At 42.6% G+C, this 25,699-nt stretch overlaps 1 protein-coding gene across 1 annotated transcript in view; it reads left to right on the plus strand.

The window, feature by feature from the left end:
* Positions 1-25,699, plus strand: part of LOC136853964 (mitochondrial ribosome-associated GTPase 1) — a 194,012-nt gene that overhangs the window by 77,872 nt on the left and 90,441 nt on the right. Inside the window, exon 2 of the mRNA XM_067129862.1 lies at positions 11,719-12,817. Coding sequence (XP_066985963.1) covers positions 12,248-12,817 — 570 coding nt within the window. The 5' untranslated portion in view covers positions 11,719-12,247. The remainder of the gene's footprint in view (positions 1-11,718; positions 12,818-25,699) is intronic.

The raw sequence follows: 25,699 nt of genomic DNA on the forward strand, positions 1-25,699 counted from the left end.
TCACTAATTACTATATTTTCATATAATTTTCATTAAGAAATGCACTTTTATGTGATAAAACTATTAAAATACTCAGGTATAAGCATTTTTACAGGGTTTTTCTTGTGTTTAAACTATCAAAATGGGCAGTTCAAAGTGTTTTTAGAGGGGTTTTAAGTGTTCGCGGATTTTAGCTATTCGCGGGGCGTTGTGGTACGCATCCCCCGCGAATATGAGGGGTTCACTGTACTGCTAAATTTATTGTGCAAGTTGTAGCTGAAGCTGAGAAAACAATGTTCAAGCTGCTAATGACCATAAAATATCGTGCATCGGCAACATGGATGAAACGAGACCATAATTAAAATTGGAAAGGGTATTTTAATCAAAACTACTGGGCATGAAAGAACACATTACTGCTAGTTTTACGCTGACAAACAATAAATACATAAAGCTTGTGTTATGATGAAATCAAGTGAAAATAGTGAAATGAATCTTGATTTTTTTTACACAGAACAAATGCCCCTAAATGGCCAACGTCATCTGTTAACGAAAAAATTAGCCAAGTTGATTTCACAACAAGACATATTTAAGTTATATTTCGACTTAAAAACGCTTCATACAGTATAACGAAAAATAACCTTGCACCATATAAATAAAGTATCTAGAGATTCATTTACGCTAACTAGAAGGAAGAAAAGCGCTCTGAACTGAGTTAGACACGGCGAAATAAACACTGCGTATACGATTTCCAAACCAAAACATTGATCGCTATAATTGCAATTTATAATATAAAAACAATACAGCAGTCCTCGGTTATCTGCGGGGTTCCGTTCCCAACAGCGTGATAACCGAAAATCGGCGATAATAGTGCCTATCTTCGGTTATCAGCACCGGTATCCGGTTATCGGCGCTGATGACCGAGGACCAGCGCCGCCGATAACCAGGAATCAGTGTCGAAAATTCGGTTATCGTCGTCACTAGACAATCGCCGTATAACTGTATCAGCGAGAACCGAGGCCACCAATAACCGGGGACTGCCTGTATAAGAATATATCCAATATTATTGGATACAGTGAATTAAGGCATAACAATTTAAAAGACTCATTTAAAAGATGCATTTTCATTGAGTTGATGTTTGTATAATACGGTATGTGAATATAGAGTACGGTATAGTTTAGGCTAGGCTACTGTATATGTATACCATATACCATAGTGTAGGCTAAGCTAATTCCTCTTTGTCATTCAATTTCTCTCTGTATTGAATTATCATAAGTCACTCTGCATGAACCTCCAGAATTAGCTGATATTAATAATTACTATACTTTGTATGCATAGAGTATACTTTATAGTGTAGGCTAGGCTACATGGTACTGAATACTGTACCCTAGTGTAGGCTAGGCTATATTTGAGATACGTTTTTTCCAACAAACAATGGGTTTTTTTGGAACCTAACCCCATCGTGAGTAGGATAATACCTGTATAAGCATTTTTAGTTTTTTTCTTTTGTGTTTGAACTATCAAAATAGGCAGTTCTAAGTGTTTTTAGAAGGGTTCTAAGTATTCGCAGGTTTTAGCTATTCTGGGGGGGGGGGCGTGTGGTACGCATCCCCCGTGGATACGGGGCGTTTACTGTAAATCACAACATGAAGTAGGATATGCAGCTGTATCTCATAACAAGACATATCAATTCTCTTTAACTAGTAATACCTCAGTCTTCACGGCAAAACTGTATGCAATCTCATTAGCCATCAAAATGATAAAGGAAGTATCTTTCAATAAATGTGTGATTTTTTAGCGACTCTAGAAACACTGTAGAAGCTGTTCAAAGTTACAACCCAAAAAATGATGTTGTACAGGGAATTGAGTTTGAAGTCCACAAATTGTATGATAATGGAAAAAATATTGAAATATGTAGGATTCCTGCTCATGTGGGGATTAAAGCAAATGAAGAGGCTGATAAAGCAGCTAAAGAAGCAGTCCACATGACAAGTGCAAATGTAAACATCCCGTTTAGTGTATAAACAATTATTGGAAATAAGTGGCAAAACATATGGAATGAGGAACTTATAATTCTGATGTGTCTTCACGTCAAAATTACACATTTGACACATGGACTCTTAATGAACAGTCTGCATGGCCCTCCTCCTGTATGCTCTGAGTGCAAAGTGATGATAACAGTCAAACACGTATTGTATGAATGTCCAAAATATAACCAACAGCGATTATCAACTTTTGGAAATAAATTGACAAGGGGAAATTTTGTCAATCTTCTACATTGTCAATTACAGTATTCCAATTGTAATACTGTACAGTAATCATGAAGAACTGTAATTTAACTGATATAAGTAAATAATAAAAGTTCAAATACCTATACAGTATGGCATTTAAGGAACTTTAAAAACAATTTAAAATTGTCACATAACTTATTCTGAATTTTAACATTATTTTTTTTGTATGTATGGAAACATGAGTCAGTGTATTTAATGTGTTTATGCTCCAGTGTAAAAGTATATGCCTTGTGCAGGTTTTTTATTTTTGTTTTACTTTTTATTTTTGTCTTTATTTACAGGCAGTCCCCGGTTAACGGCAATCCGGTTTTAAGGGACTTGTCTGGCGACAAAAATTGGCAATTTTCGCCGCCAAGAATTGCCAATTTTCGGCACTGTTTATTTTTTTTTTAATATTTTCATTCATCACCATGCTGAATGACTTATTTGGTCCCAGTGCATGGCCTATGACCTAGACCTGGTACTTCATCCTAATCTTTTGGGCCAGCCCTATGAGAGCTGATAGTCAGTTCATGGTCAGGTTAAACTGTTTTAATAATAATACTCAACCTCATCTGTGGTGAACCAAATTGGCATCATGTATCTTTGGGGCAGGCTCATCTTCCATTCCACCACTACTAACGGATGATGGTAGATTGGTTACTGGCCCCAGGGAAAAGGCTGAGCTGCTTCACTGAGCTTTTGAAGCTAAGCAATCAGCTGAGGATGTCCCTCTCCCTGAAACTTGTCATCCTGAACCTATTCTCACAAAATTTGATTTCGCTCCAGGGATAAGAAAATTCTGGATAATCTTGATAGCTGGGGTGATGATCCTGATGGTTTCTTCCCAATGTTTTTGAAGAAAGTTTCTAGTGTGTTGTCTCCCAAGATAAGTAGATTCTATATGTTTTTATGTTGACTAAGTATCTTTGTGGATGAGCGTAAGCTTAGTGATACAGTGCCTATTCCAAAGAGAGGCATATCTGCAGACTGCAGTAACTACAGACCAGTTCCTATTCTCCCTGTGCTCTCCAATGTTGCTGAAAAACTTATTTGTTCTGACACAATATACAAACCCTTGGTCCTTTACATTAGGGATTACTTTCAGGCGTAGGCTGGAAAACGGCCGTTGAACTTCAAACAAGGTGGTTAGGCAGTTAACTACCGTCCGGGAGGCGGGAGTACCAACTGCCCGGATGTAAACATTCCAATTTGCTTTCGGCCGTCATGGATTGCAGACGTCGTTCTTCGCTCTCTGCCTGACTGCCCTTTTTCAACCTTTTGGTGGGAAAATTCCTTATCTGTTTTGAGTACGAATGTTAACAAACCTTCTAAACCCTCCTATCCCCAGCGTGTGTGTCCTGGGGTGGGAGGCAAGAAATGTAATACCTTTCGTTCTAGCGTCAACATGGACCCATATGCCCTTTGCCCAACTTGCAGGGGACATGTGTGTACGCGCGACGCTCCTTGTAGCAAGTGTTGTTCCTGGTCTCCGGAGCAATGGAAGTGGTTAGAAGGGAGGAGACGCTACCGTTGGAAGCTGGCCAATAGTGCAGCAGATTGCTGTAAAAATCGTTCAGATAGTAAAACAAGCATGAAATTTGGCACAAACATTCCTAAGACTACGCTCTCTTAGAAAAGGGCGCTGGCCACCTGAAAATCCAAGATGGCGGCTATTTTTCAAAATGGCCGCCATCTATGTTGAGATTCACTGGTTTGGGAGCATCTATTGGATGGAATATGCCAGTTTTTTTTTTTTAACCCATGACTTTTAGGTTATAAAATGTTCCATACCACACATTTTATTGAAAACCCTTACTAAATGAATTGTAACCAAGATGGCGTACAAAATGGTTGCCATAAAAGTTTTTTTTTCTATCCACAGCGCTAGCAGACATAGAGACCAACTGTTTTTATTTAATGGTATATTCATGTGATCAGACAGTTTAACTAATATGCTATTTTCAACTGAAATAGTAATGGTATGGTCACATACAACATTGTGTCTAAGACTGTAACCATAAAAAGAAAAGAAGAGAAATACGGACTAAACGCAACCAATCTATGTATAGGTCTCTCAACCTACACCTTTGAAAAATTCGAGGATAAGAAGGTAGGCATAGCATGACACGTTGGATGCTCAAGCTAGATTATCTACTGAAGAGAGGGCAATATTTATCTAGACTTCACATTTGCAAGTGCACAGAGCTGTGCAGGGAAGACCCAGCTTGTAGCACTTGCACCTTTCCCGACAGCCTGCTTTGCATCCACATTTGGTAAGCTGTTGGCAACTCTTGGCTAAGGGCGAGTTGGTTGTCCAGAGGACTTGCCATGCTTCACCAGACTTTTGCCATCCCCACTCAGCAGGGTTCTCTGGCTGTGGCTGACACTGGGTGGCCTGCCCCACACACAACCAGCCTGGTACGCAGCACGCTTGGTGTGTTGGAGGAGAGCTCCCTGGTTGGTGGAATGGCCTCATATGCCCTTTGTTTTCTGGCAAACATATCAAGTCTAGCCTCATCCACAGTGCCAGCAGTGCTGGATCTTTCATACATAAGTATGACAAACCTCTCCAGGACCTTCAGGTCACTCTCTTCCACTCTGAGAGGGTAGTGACTCAGTTTGGAGAACACAGTGGAGGCCTCTGGAAAGATGTTCCATGTCTGCCAGGTGGTCTTCTTGCCCTTGCTCGAAGGCTGACACTGTATCACAGCCTGTGAACACATGGAAGAAGAGCATGCCATTCACCTTCTCCTGGCCCAGAGAGTTGCACAGGTCATGCACAGCAATCCAGCGCAGGCTCTGGCCTTGGCCAAATGCCACCCATAGCTTCTCTAGCCCTAGATTGTGGAGAGTGGAGAAAGCACTGACTGCAACGACAAGAACATCTGTGTCATTTGCTTTAACCGTGATGGTCTTGGCTCCATGTTCTGTGGCATATTTGGCATGGAGAAAGATGCGGTGTCAGCTTCCTCATGAGAGCACTTTTCCAGTCCCTGAAGACTAGCCTCATGAGTGCTGAGGACAGCAGACCCTTTCGTGGCAATGACAACATTTGTGGCAGACATCTGGGCAACTTTGTCTGCCAGGAACTGGAACAACTCTGTCTTGTTGGCATCGTGTGTTAGGAAATTGCGCCAGTTGGATGGAATTGTGTTCTTGTCTGTCACCTTGCGCCTTCCTCCTTGACCACGTTGGAGCCTGGTCTCAGCTTTGAGGCTGGATGTATTGTATACATCAAATACAAGATGTGATGATGTGTACTTGCTGCTATAGGATTGTATCACAGGCAAGAAGTCGCAAAGTGCATAGCCCTCAAAGGTCTTTCCTTTCTTTGGTGGCAAGGCATGGACCAAAGCTGATCCATCTACAATGAGGACATCAGTCTTTGGTTCTTTGTCTTCTAGTGTAACATGACTCTCCAGGACCGAGGTCAGCTGAGACTTCTGACATGTGTACAGCCTACCACCCTCACTAAGGGAAGCTGGGAATGTTTGATTCTCGTGCTGGAAGAATTCCTGCAGATCACATTCACAGCTCTGACAGGATATAAATAGCTTTGAGAAAAGCTGGCAATCCTCCTTCAGAAGTTTCTGCTTTGACTGTTCTACAGGAGCAGCTTCTTGCCTGAAGAAGTCAGTTCTGTTCTTCTTTATCGGCTCATAGAAGGAGACTGCATTGTTTGCCAAAGAGTCTGAAAACTTCTGAAATTTAGTGCGGCCTCTGTCAAGGTGTGTCTGTAGAAGTTCTGCTGAGCTGGGGTGGGCAATGTCTTTGTTGTCAATGGAATACAGAGCCTGGCTCTCTTCCTGAAAAGGACTTCCCAAGTGTTGCAAAGCCAATGACAGCTTGCTGACTCTCTCCAAGAATGTCTTCTGCATGAGGTGTTTGTTCATGGTGTGTTGTCTGCTCATTAGACTCCTTACTTTGAACCTCTGTTTCGTATGCAGACACCAAGCGGATGATCTCTGGGCCAGCCACCATCCATCTTCTGAGTGCTGACGGATCTTCAGTCAGCCCAATGGCTCCGCCATCAGCCTTTATAAAGGCATTGGTCTGCTCATGAGCTTGGTCAAGAGCCATTGCTGAGAACTGGCGACTGGTCTTGTGCACAACAAAGTTGCCAGCCTTGAACTCCTTGTGCAACTCTGGGTGTGAACTCTCTAGGGTAAGCATGTCCCTGAGGTGAATAGGCAGCCAACGAGCATAGTTTGTATTATTGTTGGAAAAGAAGTAGGGTATCAGCTCATGCAATGCCTGGCAGTAGAGGACAAAATTGGCCTCACGGAAGGACCTGATCAGTAGGAATATCACAAGTTCCATAGACAACACCATGTGCCAGAAGTGGAACTGTGGACTCTGCTGTCTTCGAAGGTCACACCACTCCTCAAACTCTAATGCCTGCTCATTGTTGTTTGCTTTCTCAGCACAGTAGTCAGTCAGTGTATGCTGTCCTCAGGAGTTTGTACAAACTAGAGGCTGTAACCTGGTGCATCTGCCGTGTCCTGGTTACACTTGCAGCTGACAGGAAGGATTCTGCAGTTCCAGATGAAGCAACTCCTGCCTCCACCAGAGCTCCTGTCCAACCACTGCCATGAAGAAGAGTACCAAGAGATGTCATTGCTGCCATCTCAATGTGCAGACCACCAAACATTACCAGATACTTGTCTTCGCCATACTGATCAGGCCACTGCCACTGCACCTGCTTTGCTACGGCATAGATTGGCTGATCAGCTGTGATTATGGGTATCTGGCCAGGGTTCAGAAAATCAGTGACATCCTGCACTTTCTGCATCACGTGTTTGATCGTAGCAACAGAATGAGCCTGATCACGCAGGAGAGGAAGCAATGAAGTTATGGTTACTTCAAATTCTGGGCTTCTCTTCATTGAAGCGTGATGAGCTGACCACGTCAGATTCACTGCATCATCTATTTCCTGGGTGACTATGACCTTGTCTAGCCACTGATACTCCAGTGCAAGCTGTGGCCCCAAGATATCTGTGGGTGGCTTTGGTATTGCAGTGTTTGGTGGCACAGGGTTCTTTGTTTGAAAGGAAGCTGGTGAGATGTTTGTGAATGTGTCCGGCAATTCAGGCACCGACCTCACTTTCTCAGGTGCAAACTTTAGTTGCTGTCTTTCCTGTCCAGTGTTCTCCTTGGTGGGGTGCTGAAATATGGAGATGCTAGTTCCATGGAAGGAGGTAGTGGCAGTAGTTGCAGATGGGTTGTGGTCGATGTTGTCCATCACTGCAGTGGTGAACAACCCTTTTCGCAGTACTGGGGACAGACCACACCCTCCTCCACATATTTGCTAACTGTGGCATCTCCTAACTGTGCAGAGACCTCCAGTACTCTGTCATAAGAGATACTGAGGCCATACTGATGTAGCATTTCAACCAGGTTTCTCTTCCTGGTTTTGGCATAGACTGAGAGTCCCATGTAGACTGGGAATGGTGTTTCTCTGTCTTTGGAGTGTCTATGAGTTGTTGCTCCCTCTTTGTATCGGGGGAGTAGCAGTTGAACTGCATGAGCTGTGCAATGGCCTGGTCTGACTTTGATGCTCCAAATCGTAACTGTGACTTGATGTCAGCCCCATGCTCAACCATCCCTACAAACTGGAGCAGGAGAGGAGGCACAGAATTTCGTACACAAGCCTCAGAAAATGTGCCATCAAACCGTGACTGATGATCAAGTATAGACTTTCTGAGAATATTTGCTGCTTTAGCAATGATAACTGCCTCTGAAAGATCAGATGATTGAGCAAGTGCTTTTCCCACATCCTTTTGAAATGCAAGTAATACATCTCTGCCAGATTTATGAGCCTCAAGTTCTGGAATTTCTGCCAGAAGTTTGTCTTTGAGTCTCGTGGAATTTACACTTGGTGACTCTACACCTAATTGTTCCAGACGTTGTTGGTAGAGAGGTGGCAAATATCTGCCAGCCGAAATGTGACTGGATCATCTGAACAAAGGTTGTTTTCAACAATGTATGTCATCAGTTCTGACAGAACTAGTGGATACACATCTGATTCTGACTCAGTGCTACCTTGGTCTTTCTCAAGGCTCCTCAGGTAGGACCTTTTTCTGTTGTAGAGGGCACAAAGACAGGCATGGTGATACTTAAACTCCTGTGCAATGACATCCCCACCAGTCAACTTAGCAAGGAGCTTGCCATCACTAAGTATCTCTGCACATTCACGCAATTTCAAGTCAAGGCCCTTAGTACTAGCCTGTCTGAGATCAGATGCAGGTGCCACTTTCTCACAGAAAATGCAAACTTCATTGTCATGACTGGTTCGGCGCAGTTTTGCGACTAGTCTCAGTGTTGCTGGTCTGGTCATTGGATTGTCGCTTTCTTGCACGGTCCAGTTTAGTGTTGTTAAACAACAAGCGACAGTTCACATGGTATTTTGCTGCATTTTTCCTGAGAGTGGCCTCTATGCCATCACCTTCATCCAGCCTTGCTGGATCCATTATCAGTGGCATTTCATTAATTTCACTGAACATGGGAATGTTCCTTGCCAGCATTGTGTACCCATCATGGTCTAGGACATGATGACTTGGAGGTGATGTCAAGTGCTCACCTCTTTTGTCCTTCTGACAAAGACAACACAAACTCCAGTTTGTTTTTCTACTGCTCAATATTGGATTGGCATCACATTCTGCCATGATTTCACTTTTGATTAAGGCCGAGGGGTTATCCTTTTACCACCTTAAACAAAGAACACATTCCTGTATGGGATTCAACTAGGTTCGGTCTCCTACACCTAGCCCGATCATTCATCCAGTGCCATTTAAGTCCCGTGTGATCTGTACACCATCCGGGTAAGTACATGAACCATCATGTGCAGCCCCATACCCTTGGCTCGGCTCTCCCGCTGGCACATCCTGTCTATTCAAGTGCGGCTATCTAACTATAGCTGGTCTGGGGCTGTTAGAAAGCATTTGGGACACTAAACTAAACTATACTACAACTACTAGTCTAAGACTACAGGATTAGTAAAGCTGGATTAGCTGGCACTGAACCCCATGCTGAGTTACACAGCAGTGATGTCACCAGTGTGCCCTGGTTGTGTGCAGACATACACTCTTTTACATTTATTAATTTTCCTTCAAAATTGATGAGTTATTCGAAAGAGATGGCCTCATTAGGATCTAAAACCACAGAAACCAAGATCCATGCTTAAAACGATAATTGTTGAACGGGCATTATTTCTCATTATAATTATTGTTTCTACCTTTTCTTGGCAGCCATATAGCCCCCATATTTAAAGGTAAACTGTACTGGGAAGCTACAGAAACATAATATTCACAAGAAATAGTATGGAAGAGCTTTACCATATTGCTAGAAGCAAATACATGCCATTCTAGTGAAAAATTAGCCAAAATCTGTCGATACTGGCCGCCATCTTGGAATTTGGCCGCCATATTAAATTTTTTGCATGGCCAGCGCCCTTTTCTGATAGAGGGAACTTTAAAGAGCACTTGTGCAAAATTTCATGCTTGTTTCACTATCTGAACGATTCTTATGAAATATGCAATTATCTGCTGCACTACAAGGAATCGTCCGAGGGTAACATGCCCCCAACGACTCCAGTGGTGGCTAATATGTCAGGTTCGTTTCTCCCACTCTGCGAACTTCCCCTGCTTGCTCCCTCTCCCTCGGGTGACGACTCCCCCTCCCCTTCCTCATTCGTTTCATCGGGTGTGGAAGGGCGGGGGGGGGGGTGATCAGGACATCCTCTCAGAGGTCTCTTCTCGAGCAGGGGTGGGGGGGGATATTTCCCCCAGAGCGAGCAGAGACTTCCCAGTTTGACCTGACTGTTTCCCCAGGGTTCGGGGTGGATACTGACCAGGTATCAGACCTATCCTCGGCCTGGTTACACCTGGGTCTACCTGGCGTTCCGTCACTGGAGGGCCTGGTATCTCATCTGTCTGGCGCTCCAGTAACAACGCATTCAGCTACCACTACCTCCACCACGTGTCACCATGTCTGCTTTCACCAAGCTGCCCGTGTCGGTGGCTTCACACCTGGACACCCAGGTTTCGGCTGCCCCTGCCTCTCACCATTCTGTACCGCTGCCTCCTGGGTTCCCGGCCCGCTCTCACGACCTCGGCCTTCCTACATGGTGACACTGACAGTGCCGTATATGACTGTTCCTGCCCCTGTTGCTGACCCTAGCCCATTTACGACTATGGTTCCGGCTCCTTGCTTCCCTGTCACTCGGCCTGGCTTAACTACTGACTCGTCCCCCATGCCTTCGACCCTGGCTCGGCCCGGCCTAGCTGCCCGAGCACCACCCTTGCCTTCATTCCTGGCTCCTCCTCCGCATGTTCCTGGCCGCCGCGCTCATGTTCCTGCCCTGGTAACTACTGGCCCGAGCACTGCCTATGCTGCCCGGGTTGCGCCTGCTGCTGTGGCCCATGACTGCTCCTGCATGGTTTGGGGACCTGACTTCAATCTTGAGGAAGACGGCGAAGAAGTCAAAGAAGAGATCGAGAAAGGTGTCGTCGACATCGACTTCGTCTTCATCTTCGTCATCATCTTCATCTTCGTCTGCTACCTCTTCTTCCTCTTCTCCTTTTGAGGCTTCCCAGCCAAAGAAGAAGAAGCCTGCCTCTCCCCCCACCCTAAGAAGTCTAGCACCGAGACCTCTAAAGGACTGCCTCCTTCCACAGGGAAGGCAGTGGGATCTCTCGCTGGCTCTTCCCGATCCACGGATCAGGGAACCGCTGCTCTGGCCCCGGGTCAGTCGCATCGGGAGCCAAGGGCGTGCAGACCACGGTCAGCACACCCCCTGGATTTTTTTTTTTTAAATCCTGATTTTAAAAATCTTAACTTATTTGGATTTTTATCATTACTTAGTTTTTTATTGTGCAGATGGAAACATGATTAAATGTATTTAATGTGTGTATGTGTTCCATTGTAGAAGCATATGCCTTTTTGCATATTTATTTTTAAAATTTTATTTTCATTCATCATTAGTCTCAGTGCTTGGCCTATGTCCTAGACCTGGTGCTCTGTTTCATTTTAATCTTTCAGGCCAGCCCTGTGAGAACTGTTAATCTGCTCAGTGGTCTGGTTAAATGTTTATTTAGGGATATAATTTGATAGGCAACTGTTTAATGCTTTATCATAAATCACTGAGACTTAATTTTTTTTATATAAAAACACAATACAATATCGTATGCATATGAAAAATACAGTATGTGTTTTTGATATGAATAAGATATTCTATCTGGTGGCAGCATTGTTGAAAATTTGTCCTGGATATGTATATTTTCCTTTAGACTACTATTAAACATCAAAACAAAAGCAAGTTTCTTAAATAGAGCTGTTCGTAGAGACATAGTTCTCCCTACCATTTTAAACTGTTACAGAAAGTAAGTGCTGGATTCGAGGATATATGTAATTTAACTGTTTGATATTTAGTCTATATTATTTACATCTAATTAAAATTTATTTCTTTCAGTTGCTGCTTAGGGCTGGGGTATCAATAGCTGCAAGAACTGTGGATGGGTGGACACCTTTACATTCTGCCTGCCGGTGGAATCACGTTGAATGTGCAGAAATCCTAATAGATGGTGGGTGTGATGTCAATTCCACTACTAACAGTGGCCAGACACCACTACATGTAGCCGCAGCGAACCCGCAGGCTAGGGAGACCCTGCAGATGCTGCTGATGAATCCGCTCGTAAAGCCTCTCCTCACCAACAGCAATGGAGAAACGGCAAAAGATATTGCAATGAGAAGTGGGCCTTATGAATACCTGTTCGAAGTCACAGATCCTGTTTTGAATACTTTGGAAGAACAGAAGTGAAGTGCTCATTACCTTTGGCAGTTTTACTTCATCTGTTAATAGTCTTTAATGATTGATAAAGTAGCACATGTATTTTCATGGTGGTAAAAATTCGTGTATTTATGTAGTGCAATAGGTGCTGTGAACTTTTTAAATTTACAAGTTATCTGAAGATTCGCATTACATACACCCTGGAGATAAAATGACGGGCACAGTAGTAAAGCATGGATTGTCCATGCGTAAGTCTTTTGATATTGCTGGTCTTAGTGTTGCACACTGGTTCCCTGGGCATATGGCTAAAGGTTTGAATCAAATGCAAAGGAAGCTTAAGTCTGTGGATTGCATAGTAGAAGTTCATGATTCAAGAATCCCGATTTCAGGGCGAAATCCCATTTTTGGAAACAGGTTGACAGCTATTAAACCCCACCTTTTGGTTATGAACAAAGCAGACATGATTAGCCATAGAGATAGGATGGCTATCGAGCAGTTTTATGAAGCGCAAGGTTTTAAGGAGTTAGTGTTCACAAACTGTAAAAGGTCAGATAGCAAAGGGATCAAAAGTGTAATTCCAAGAGTTTGTAAACTTATTGAGGATTCTGAACGCTACAATCGATCTGAAAATTCTTCATATCAGCTTATGGTGATTGGAATCCCTAATGTTGGGAAATCCTCTCTAATAAATGCTCTGAGAGCAAAAAATTTGCGAAGAGCCAAAGCGTCTGCAGTGGGAGGAACACCAGGAGTTACTCAAAGTGTGCTGGAAAGAATAAAGGTATTTATTGACTAAATATGTTGGTTTAGTATTTTTGATATTGTGGCTGCTTTTCATCCTCAAAGGATTTACTCTCACGGGTCCATTCAGGCTCCATGATAGAACAGTTAACGTAAAAGAATTCTCTTTTAGTCAGTCTAGGCCCAGTATAAGTCCTGTTGACACTTGATTGAGTACTATAGGTCTCAGAGGTAAAAGGGGCTCTTTTCTCTTAACTATAGCGATTACCGAGGTTCATTCCTTTGTCAGCCTGCGAGAAGTGACTATGACACGTATACACTGGCCGCCATCTTGACGACACGTAACTGGACAGACCGGGGAGCCATAACTTTTCGTTGTTTGGCCATAGTGAATGGGTTTTTTGGTGAAAATGTTCCCCAATTATCATTGATATAAGGGAACTTTTATAAGACTATACGATGGTTTCCCATATGGAACTACTTTCAATAGGTATTGCTCCGCCGACAGAGGCATTGAAAGAAAAACATTTACGATGTCTGTTTACCTTTGTAGTTATTTAACTTTTACTTTTTCATATAACAGCTGTTGAAAGTGTACTTAATTTAGGCTTATTAAAAAATTTCCCTCTGGAAAAATATTTTCATTGAAGCACTTTTGTATGCACATGGTATAAAAAAAAAATTTGAAAAAATTTTCTGTATCTTCCAGGGGAAGTTGAAAGTGAATATTTCCAACCCTGTGTGGGGCCTCTTTTCCAAGACAGTTGTAAACATATGCTAATTTTACCAGGTTATAAGTTTTTTAATATTTTTTTTATTTTGTTTTGTAAGATTATAATTACAGCTCAAAAATATCATTACAGATAAGAATGAAAATCAGTAACAAATTCTAAGTACTGTATATTCATTGTAGAATATTTACGAGACGTCATTGGATGGGAATTTTGGACAACATTCCCCTATGACATCTCAAGGCAAACTGAGATGTCTCGCCTTACCAACAAGCTATTAGAGTTTGGGTAAAAGTTGCCGTGAGTCATTTATGACCCGTGGAAGTGATCTGAGCACTTTTCACTTTTCCCACAAAATTCGTTCAAACTGTATGTGGCGAAATCTTGAACATATATGTATGTTACCCGGAATCCACCACAAAGCTGTAAGTAAACATATATGTAGTAGCCTAGGGTAGATAAACTAGTAAGCTAGGCTAAATAAATTAGTTTACGGTATACAGTTAGCTTGAGTGGCGTAACATTCAAGAATTTTCTTTTAAGGCAAAACTTATGTAGTAATTATATAATTTAATAAATGACTACTGCTATTTATGTAGCCTGTAACCTTAAGGGTGATTTGTAATAGCCTGGACTAGATAAAGCAGTAGCCTAGGCTAGATAAACAGATTGTTTTATAGTACTGTATACAGTTGGCTTAAGTGTGTAATATTCAGAAATTTACTTTACAGGGCTAACAGAGTATACAGCAATATGGTTACATGCATGTGTCAAGATTAATCTAATTTGTTAGTGGTGACACAAATATTTAGCACATCTAACTTTTGAGTGTACCATCTATATAATGATTATAGATAGTCAATAGCGAGTACTTGCTAATAAAAACGTAAGCATTTTATCACTACAGGGCTGCTATTATGCATTGCTCGGTTCGCTTTTCATACCGCCTGCCATGAAATAAAGGGGAATATATTGGTCACCAGATTTGTGTGAAATTTGTAGCATGCTCCTGGCAATAAGTTTTAAGAATGAAATGGTTCGCTTTAAACTGTCTCGCTGGGTCCTAGGGTTCAGTAGGGGTACGGAAGGGGAAGATTACTATATATCTTTCCAGCAGAACTCTGCCAAAAGATATTTGCCCCTTTTTCTGAACAAGACCTATGTTTGGGCCAAAACCCGGAAGTACTGTCCCTAGTTCCTCCCAGGTTAACTCCACTGAGGAAGCAGAGGAAACCTTACTTGTGGGAAATGTCCCTATTAGCAGACATGAAGTGGATATCGCAATTGAAACTGCCCTGCTGAACCCAGAAGGACCAGGGACAAAACTTTGAGCTGTATATGGAATAAACTCCCCAAAAGGAAATCCGTCTCCCATGCATCTATCGGATACTGAAGGGGATCTTACTAGGATCCACCTAACCCCGACTGAAATATCTGTATTCTCCATAGGGTATAGTAACCCGCCCAGCCCCCCCTGATTCCAACCCCTTGACGAGGTGGGGGTGCTTAGAGATCCACTGCAGGAAGAGTATGCTCTTTTATGCCTACTCTCTCTGCTGTGGATTCAAACAAACATTGGGACCTATAAATCCTTTACTCCTCCTCCTCTTATAAATTTTCCCCTTCCCTTCTTCCTCTTTCAAGGATGATCATGACATGGTATCGTATTATGAAATTCACTGCTCAACTTGATTGAGGTGGAGTTGGACGGCATACCACTCCACCTGTAAAACTAGAGTAGTGTACCCGATATGGTGGAACGAGGGGAAATTTTTATGTCAAGCCATGCCCTTAGTGCTGGGTCCAATCTCAACGGATTGACCACCCTTAAGGCACTGTGGATATGGTGTATATCCAGGTGAGGATCCCATAGCAGTTACAACTTTAGGTGACATTGGTGCTTCTCCCCCTGTTGGGGATCCTTGGTGAGAGGGACCTCATCCTGAATGAAATTTATTTTATTCATTAAATGGCGAATCAGCCAAACCTCCCTATGACTTCTGGCATGGAAATGGACTATCCCCAGGAAAGCTCAGTTAATGAAAAGCAAGGTGGTATGAAAAAGTAAATATCATCTTGACCCAACCTTGACTCATTTTGACCCCCTCCTTGGGAGTGGAAGTTGGTCAAGGTTTCTAACCTTGGAAACAACAGAAAATTTTAACCCTGAAGTTAGAAAATTACTTATTAAACAGACATAATGGCAGAGATGTCGTTTAGACAGATAAAAGACATGGCTTATAGAAGCTACAACAAAGAGTTAGTCTGAGAACTATATGTCCATAACAACAATAGATAATATAAATATAAAAATACATGACACAATAAGTAGCATTCAGGGTGCCATTGTGCTTCCTGAGAACAGTGATGAACCAGTCGAAAAGAGTCTTTTCTTGGGCACTCTTAAAGAAGATATCCCAGAGTCCAAGAATGTGAGGTATATAATATACCAAGTAAGCAAAGAAATAAGCAAATGTTAAAAGTTGCAAAAATAAAATTTGAGGGTCAAGATCTATCTCAAAAAATAAAAATTTTAGGCCAAAACAGAGAAATAAGACCTTATGTCCCAAAGCCACTACTGTAGTGTCAAAATTGTAGTAAATATGGGCATCCAAAGAAATATTGTCGAAACAAATATATGTGCGTACTGTGGATCTGAAGAACATGCCACACAATGGAATTCCCCCTTGAATTGGGACCACCTTGACATGGTGAGGGGGCCACTCTTGAACCCCAGGAATCTGTTCCTGAGTTTGAGTCCAAGAGTCCCATGTACCATTCTGTATTTCTTTGAATTAATTTTGTGGAATTTTCCACTTTTGCTAAAATTTATTGGACCTGATAAACAGGAAAAGATATCATAACTGGGATTGGGTTTATATCCAGAGCTAAATAGTGGGAACTGTGGTAGGACCATCAGCTGCTTGATAATGTTCGGACCTGAGAGATATCAGGTGGAACTATTCTTTAGGGCTGGACCACAGATTCCAAGGGGGGTTCTAGTTCTGGGGATAGGACTCTTGGCATTCGTCCGGTTTGCCCATAAAATGGTTAGAGTGGGGATGATAGTATTCTCGTAATACCTTCGGTCCTAGCAAGCAGGTTCAGGTTACAATATGGGCCACTATAATCATGTTGTGCCATCCCCTGTGGGGTAGGGTAGGGATGCGGACATTTGGGAGTCAGTTCTCACTTGTGCCATTGGTGGAAGAATAAACCCCATGAAAGGCTGATGATATTTTAAAGTTTTCAGGTTTATTATTTTTTTTTTTTTACCCCTCAAATCTTTGTGTAGCACCAGTGAATCAACAGATAATAAACCAAACCTGTCAAGACCAGTCCTTTCCAAATCATCTCTTGATAAAACTCCTAAACAAAAGAGAGTAAATGAGAAGGCCCCATTCAAAGGACCTTCCACCAAGCCCAAAAAATAGTTTTCATGTCAATACTACAATGGAACTGTAGAGGTCTTAGGACTCAAAGTGAAGAGCTGAAGGTACTGCTCCATGACCATAGCCCAGGTATTGTGTCTGCAGGAAACTAAGCTTGGAAGCACACAATATAATCCTGGGTTAAATTACAGCATATATAATTCTCCACCACCAATCAGAGATAGAGCTAAGTGCCGATTTTCGGTTATCAGCGCCTCTGTTAGGTATGTATCGGCCCCAATACCCAATTATCGGCGCCGATAAGCGGAAATCAGTGATTTTTTACGCTGAAAATTGCCGGGGACTGCCTGTATGATATTTATTTACTGATCAATCAACTTCCTACTCCTTTCCTCCTCCTTGGTGATTTTAATGCTCACAACCCCATATGGGGTGGGAACATGACAGATGCCAAGGGTAGGATGTTGGAGGGTATTATTGATGATCATAATATCACTATACTCAATAACGGAGCCATGACCTACCATAACATCTACTCTAATGCTTATTCGGCTATCGATCTGAGCTTTTGCTCATCTAGTGTTCACATTGATTATGAGTGGTCAGTAAATGAATATCCAAATTGGAGTGACCACTACCCAATTCATATAAAAACAGTTAAGAATCAGCCCTCTGAGTCACCTCCCAAATGGAAGGCAGAGAAGCAGGCTGGAGGAAATTTAGTGAGTCTGTTCTCATGGACAAGAATGTAAATCATTTCCATCTATCTCAAAGGCATATAATTATTTCAGTGACACCACCATCAACACTGCAGTTACCTCTATTCCAACAACTAAAGGGAAGCCCTCTAGACCAGCAGTTCTTTGGTGGAACAAAACCTGCAGTAGTATGAGAAAGATCACTAGGAAATGCTACAAAAAGTATAAGAGGAGTGGAACTGCCCAAGCCAAAGTTATTTACCCACGTGCTGTGGTCAAGCAAAATAAATAATTTAAAAAAGCAAAAAGAGAGTCATGGATGTACTACATTAATGGCACTAGCCCCAAAACACCATCCAGAATGATTTGCAAGAAAATTAAAAAACTAAATCTCAAGTTTGTCCCTGAACCTCTGCCTACCTAAGATAAATGGTGACCGAATCACCCAACCAGAGAGGGTCGCAGAAAAATTAGGAGAACATTTCTCGAGAATATCATGTAGTGAGAACTATTCTCGAGAATTCCAAGACATTAGAAATGCCCATCTTTCTCTTAATTTAAGTGAAAATAATTTTGAACCATATAATGCAAAATTTACACTGCAGGAACTCAAAGATGCCTTGCAGAATACCAGACCATCAGCCCCTGCTGAAGATAAAATGCTTTATGAAATGCTGAAACATCTCCCAGAAAAGTCAAAGAAATTTCTTTTAGATATAATAAATGAAATCTGGGAAACTGGTATTATTCCTAAGAGCTGGAAATTATCACTAATCCTCCCTGTGAAGAAACCAAACAAGGATCCTGTTTTAACCAGCAGCTACAGACCAGTAGCTCTCACCAGTTGTGTTTGTAAGCTGATGGAAAAGATGATTAACACCAGACTTGTATGGCACTTAGAAACAAATAAATTGCTTTCTCCATTCCAGTTTGGCTTTAGGAAAACTAGACCTATTTTAGATCCCTTGCTCAGGCTCTCAAACCAAATACAACAAGGTTTTGCTAAACAGAGCCAAACAATAGGAGTTTTGTTTGATTTGGAAAAGGCATATGACACCACATGGCATTATGGTATTATAAAAAAGTTATATAAGATGGGCATTAAAGGAAAAATCATCAGATTTATAAATTCGATTTTATCAGAAAGATATATAAAGGTAAGAGTGGGGAATCATGTATCACGACCTTTCTTACAAGAAGAGGGAGTTCTTCAGGGTAGTGTCCATAGTGTCACTCTCTTTGCTATTGCCGTTAATGGAGTATTAGAAAAGAAATGGAATTATTTTACCTTACTCTACTGAAGTAAGATTTATAGGAATGATCTTTGATGAAAAGCTCACTTGGAATAATGTTAAAAAGTTAAAAGTAAAAGTGAAGAGATCACTAAATATTTGAAAAGTACTGTCTAAGTTCAATTGGGGTGCTGATAAGAAATCGTTGTTAAGGCTTTATAATGCAGTATGTTTACTGTATCTAAGTTAGACTATGGCTGCCAAGTATACTCATCTGCTTCAAAGACTAAACTTAAGGAATTAGATTCTGTGTATAATATGGGTCTAAGGATCTGCACTGGAGCTTTTAGAACTTCTCCCATTGAAAGTATTTATGTAGATTCCCATCAGTTACCACTGTACTTAAGGAGGCACGAGCTAGATGTGAGACACACCATGCGGCTGAAAAGCTCGAAGGAGAATCCTTCTTTTGAGATCTTAAAACAGTGTGACTCAAGTCTTTTTGGATCTAGATCTTCAATACCATTTCAAATCCGACAGTTGGGTGAACTGGAGGATGAAAGCATAAAACATCCTGCTATCCCTCCATGGTTTATTCCAGCAATAGGCGTCTGCATTAAAGAGAGAGAAGAAAGGCCGTCCAGAAGAAGAAGTCAGAAACAAGTTTTTGGAGCATGATGAGAGGCATATAAATGACAGGAAAATCTATACTGATGGATTAAAATCAGAAGATTGAGTGGGATGTGCAGTGGTGTGTGAGGGGAAATCATCTATAAAAAAGTTACCAGACTCCTCATCCATATTCACCGCTGAAGCAACAGCCATAATTGATGCTTTAAATCTTGCATCTGATAAATTTAAATCCACAGTAATATATAGTGACTCAAGGAGTGTTTTAGAAGCCCTAAAGAAGTTTAATCCTACCCATCCCTCAATTCAAAAGGCTCAGGAATGGCTTTTTTTACCCTTCTATTTGCCACAAATCAGTAAAATTTTGTTGGATTCCTGGGCACAGTGGTATAGAATGGAACAAACTGGCTGATAGTAAAAAAAAGGATGCTGCAAGATGTGATTTCTTAACTACAGTAATAAGGTGCCACATTTGGATATGCGTCCAGTTATTAGAAGATACGTTCATAAGAAATGGCAGCAGAGCTGGACTTCCCCCATTTTATCCTCAAATAGGAAGTACAGAAATATTAGAAACAGTATTGGTCTTTGGAGTTCAGGTTTTGATCATAACAGAAGATTCGAGATCATCTTAACATGGCTTAGGATTGGCCAAACCCACTCCACCCATAGTTGTATTTTAGAGGGAGCCAGTGCCCCAGTTTATGCTCACTGTGGTGGTCAGCTATCCATTGAACACATGCTGGTGCACTGTCCTAGATTTAATCGCCATAGGGCAAAGTGCTTAATAGCGGGGGAAGACTATTTTAGAAATTTTAAATGATATTGAGGTAGATAACCATATGGGTTATCTGAGAGAATCAGATCTTTTTATTTAATGAAATATAATTTAGCATATTTATTAAAGATTTGTCATTTATTTCATATAGTAGGTGTATGTTTTAAATATAAAAGTTTTATATACTATTTTTTATGGTTTTTATCTAATACTCATTTTTTACGTTCATATTTTAACACTGAATTTTCCTAGTACTGTGCAGTATGTTATCATTCACCTTTTCATTATCAGTCACATTATTAAGTTATATTTCATCTTCATTGCTGCGCTGAATAATCCTGATGGGTTCCGGCGCTTCGTCTGCAAGACCTAAATTTCATAGTCAATCAATCAATCAGTCAGTCACACTAACGTAATGTTTTCAATAATTATATTATACAATGGAACATAAATGGTCTACAGACTGGATTACGTTTGGGAGAAATACAATGATTGCTAAGGGACCATTGATATTCTGTTTACAACATGTCAACAAAACAATATCAACAATAGGTAAATAATACCTTGGTATCTACATCTTGAGAGGAAGAAGGAAATTTAGGTACTGCTATATATGTACATAACGAAGTATGTTACAACAGAGTACCTGTAAACTTTACTGATTTGCAAATATCAAATATTAAAATATAGAATGAAAACCGATATTATGTAATTTATAACTTATACAATCAACCTAATAAAAATTACGACATTGATAAACTGAAAGATTTGCTTAATAATGCCAAGGAACCTTCATTAATAATAGGTGATTTTAATTCTAACAACTCAGTATGTGACTATAATTGTTCGAACTCAAGTAGAGCAGGAAGTAAAAAGGGATTTTGACAAAGGAAAAATCTATTTCTGAGCTCGGCCCCGTGTCACCCGGTGAAATTCCATACTAACACGAATTTCTAGGTATAAAAATTGCTAAATATACCAGAGAAAAAAGCTTTCAGGAATGCTGGAGTTACTACCCCCAGATCGAGCGTCTTCTATATTGAAGACGTCAGTATAACCAAGGGTGAGTGAAAGAATCACAACCACAGAGCCACACTCGATAGACATCCCCATGTCAAAACCCCGGAAGAGCGGGAGCCGTACCAGCTCCCACGCTCACCCGCCCACCAAGCGGCGACTCCAGCGCCATCTGAACTCATTCCAGACTAGCCCCACCCCAGGCTTGGCATGTGCAAGTAGGGGGTAAACCTGCTCCTGGGAGGGTCACCGGGTGACACGGGCCTCCCTCAGAAATAGATTTTCCTTTGTCAAAATCCCTTTTCTGAGCTCGGCCCCGTGTCACCCGGTGAAATAGTGACAGAGAATCATGCCAAGACTGCAAAGCTATAAAGAAAACAAAAGGTGATTAGAACAAAAACACACGCTATGAAAAATAGATTTAATAACAGGTAAGTACGGGTGGAACAACACACACCCAACAATATAAAGACACAATGAAGAATATGTAAACTTAAGTCTAAGAGCAATACACAATGACAAAAATACAATACAATTAGGGGTGAAATGAAAGACACCCACAACATAATGGTATAAACAGGTAAATACAAACTTAAATCTAAGAACAATGAGATATATACAAAATCAGAAATTGAGGTACATGAAGCAAAATAAAAACCGCTCCAGTACTTCTATCTTAATCTAAATTCACAGCATATCAAAATCCAATCACCAAGACAAACAATAACCAGGGTAATTCTAGCATCGATTATGAGGAGCAAGGCAGTGAGGCATGATTGATCCAGAAAGGCAGGCAGAGAAATAAATGAGGCAGGCGTGCCGGGGGGGAAGGAAAAGGATTAAGGACAATTAAGGTGGGGGAATGGCACTCCCCACAGCAACTGTAGAAAATTTCAGGGCTTCGAGTGATTTTAAATAGTGGCGTTTAAACACTAGAGGTGATTTCCATCCCGTATACTTGGTAAGTTCAGCAAAATCCATATTATGAAAATAATTAGTAGAGGTAGCTACCGCACGGATATCATGAACCTTTGGGACTGAATCCGGGTTGGCTTGTTTAATAATATACAGAATTTGCTGTCTTATAGCGTTCAACGAAAGAGTTCCACCTTTTTCCCTGATAAAAAGAGGACCCGACTTACACTGTGGAGTTCTTTGTAGATAAGACTTTAAGGTATATAATGGACATAAGGATTGGTCTTGAGGAAGAGGCACCACCTGTCCTGAGGGTCTTCATTTTTAGCTAGGAACCTATGATCAGGGGAAAGGAGGACTTCTCCGGACGGGAGGAAATCAACATGATCATCACCTCTAGCGAGAGCCGATAGCTCTGAAATTCTGGCACCTGAAGCCAAGCTAATCAGAAACAAGGTTTTCCTTAACAGATCCAGATAAGAGCATTGTGAGTTATCAGTATCAGCGGCTAATTTCAGAACATCGTTGAGGAACCAGGTAACAGAATGTGGGCGTGTTACTGGCCTCAAACGGGCGCATGCTCTAGGGATGGAGGAAAAGTATGAATCTGTAAGGTCGATTTTGAAACCATACAAAAATACCTTCTTTAAGGCTGATTTAGCTGTAGTAATAGTGGCCGGGGCAAGGCCTTTTTCAAACAATGATCTAAAGAAAGTAACCGCTAGGTTAGTAGTCATAGTTTGAGCTTCAGATGCCTTCAAAAAGGATGCTAATTTTTTGACTGCTGAATCATACTGTCTGAGAGTAGAATCTCTCATCAGATTCTAGAAACAGTGTGTTGACGGGGTCAATATTTGCTCCCTTTTTTGCAGCAAACTTTATAAAGTCCATAAAACCAGGGCATTCTGAATTCTTAAGGAAGCTGACACAGTCTTGGTTTGTACTACTTGGGTCAGTCTGGGTTTGGGTATCTGATGACACCGCAACTTGAGCTCCTGGAGCAGAGGGAACCAGTTGCTCTTCGGCCAATAGGGAGCTACCAGAGCTAGTTGGCCCTTGAATGACCTGAGTTTGTGCAGTACTTTCAACATGTTTATTGGGGGAAATAAGTAGATCCTCTCCCAATTGTTCCAGTCTATGGTCATCGCATCCATGGCAAAGGCCTGGGGGTCCAGGTTGGGAGCCACATAACAGGGAAGCTTGTGATTGCTTTCCATAGCGAACAGATCCACTTGGAGTCCCGGAACCCGGCGGCAAATCCAATTGAACAATTCCCCGTCCAGAGACCACTCCGTCTCCAACGGAGTAGTCCTGGACAGGGAGTCCGCCACCACGTTCCGCACTCCCGCTAGGTGGGTGGCTGACAGATGCCAGCCGTGCTTGTTCGCCAGGGAGAAGATAGCTACCATCACCTGGTTTACTGCGACCTGATTTGGAGCCGCCCCTGTTGATGCAATGAACTACCACGGCGCTGTCCAACACCAGCCTGATGTGAATCTGGCTGGCGGGCGGAGTTTCTTGAGAGTTAGAAACACTGCCATAGCTTCCAAGGTGTTTATTTGAAACTGTTGGAACATTGTAGACCATGTCCCTTGAACTTTTGTTTTGGTGAGTACCCTCCCAGCCGCTTAATGAGCGTCTGTGTGGATTACCAAGGCCGGAGGGGGGAAATTGGAGTGGGACTGACTTGACAGGCCACTGGCTGTGGACCATGGTTGAAGCCTTGTCTTCAAGATTCGCGGGATTGAAGAGACTCTGTCTCTGAGCCTGACATTGGCTCGTCTCCGCCACACTCTGTTTATATCTTTTAACTTCGCTTTTAAGAGCAGGTCCGTCACTGAGGCAAACTGAAGGTAGCCGAGAATTCTCTCTTGAGACCAGCGGGATGCTGCTTTGTCCTTCAAAAATTTTCTGGTAGCGGCAGCTATTTCCTTCCGCTTGGACGGCGGAAGGGATAGCCTGTACGAGGACAGGTCCCACTGGAGACCCAGCCACTGAAACCGGGACTCCGGGGACAGGCGGGACTTCTCCCTGTTCAACTGGAAGCCTAACGACTCCAGGAACTTGATCACTATGGCTGTAGCCTTCCAGCACTCCTGTACTGTTGGAGCCCAGATTATCCAATCGTCCAGGTAAGCCGCCAGGGAGATCCCTCGGGACCGTAGTTGCTGAACGACTGTTTCCGCCAGTTTCGTAAAAATCCTGGGGGCTATATTGAGTCCGAAAGGCATGACCCTGAAGGAGTAGGCTTGTTTCCCGGGTCTGAAACCCAGGAAGGGAGAGAAGCTCCGCGCAACCGGGACGTGATAGTAAGCGTCTGAAAGATCGATAGAGGTGGTGACGGCTCCTCGCGGCAGTAGAGTCCGTACTTGAGCCACCGTAAGCATGCGAAACTTGTCGCATCTTATGTAGCGATTTAGACGCGACAGATCTAGAATCACTCTTTGCTGATCAGAATCTATCTTTGGAACGGTGAACAACCTGCCTTGAAATTTGAGGTGCCTTACTTCCTTTATTGCTCTCTTGTTGAGAAGCTCCATCACAAAATCCTGTAGGGCTTTGGAGGGGGTTGGTAAAATCTGGTCTGGGGAGGGGATCCTGATCAGCTCCAACCCAGACCCTTGGACACAATGCTGTGTGCCCAAGGACTGAAGGACCACTGGTCTCTGAACCAGTAAAGGCGACCACCTACCTGACTGGTCTCAGTGGGAGGAAGTGGGTTTGTTTCCTCTACCACGGCCTGATTTTCCCTGGGGGGCCGATCCAGCTTTGCCTCTGTATGGGGCTCGACCTCTGCCCCCTTGCGCATCTATTAAGGCCGTGAAAGACCCCACGGCCCTCATAGGTGGGATTGTACGCCGGAGAGGAGACGTGCGATGGTGCAGCAAGGGATTGGGCTGGTTGAACCAGCATGTACTGTTGGGGTTGAGCCTTGGAGGTGGAGGGTTGGCCCACCGCCAAGACTGGGACAGCCTGAACCACTGTTTGGTGTTGAGGCCTCCTGAAACGTTTCCCAGACTTACCCTGGGAGCTGCCAGATTCGGGGGTCTTCTGTTTGAAGGCGGAGATACCCCAACGGGAGCGTAGGCTTTGGTTGGCCCTGGTAGCCTCGCTCAGGGCACTGGACTTCGTCCTCTGGGAAGAGATTAACCCCCAGATGGAACTCTTCATGAGCTTTTTAGGCTCATGACGAATGGTGGCATCTGCGAAGATGAATTTGCGGCACTCCAACTTTGCCACCATGAAGTCATACAGGTCTGACTGAAACCCTGCTAACAGGGATTTAGCCAGAACCTGAAACAGAGGCTCCTCTGCACAGGAGACGGCGACCGCTTCTGTCAAGCACAAGGAGTTCAAGGACCGGCTTAGCCTACACCGTGCCTCAAACTCCACCTTCAGGAGAGCTTCGGGAGTTTAGGAAGCTGTTCGCTGAAATTGGGAGGACGCACAGAAAGCGTCCAATTTACCCACTGTAAATGTGGACGGGGCGTCCTTCCAGAACTCCTCACCTCCCGGGAATACCAGGGAT

The sequence above is a fragment of the Macrobrachium rosenbergii genome, chromosome 28, assembly GCF_040412425.1.
Source record: "Macrobrachium rosenbergii isolate ZJJX-2024 chromosome 28, ASM4041242v1, whole genome shotgun sequence".
NCBI classification, from domain to species: Eukaryota; Metazoa; Arthropoda; class Malacostraca; order Decapoda; family Palaemonidae; genus Macrobrachium; species Macrobrachium rosenbergii.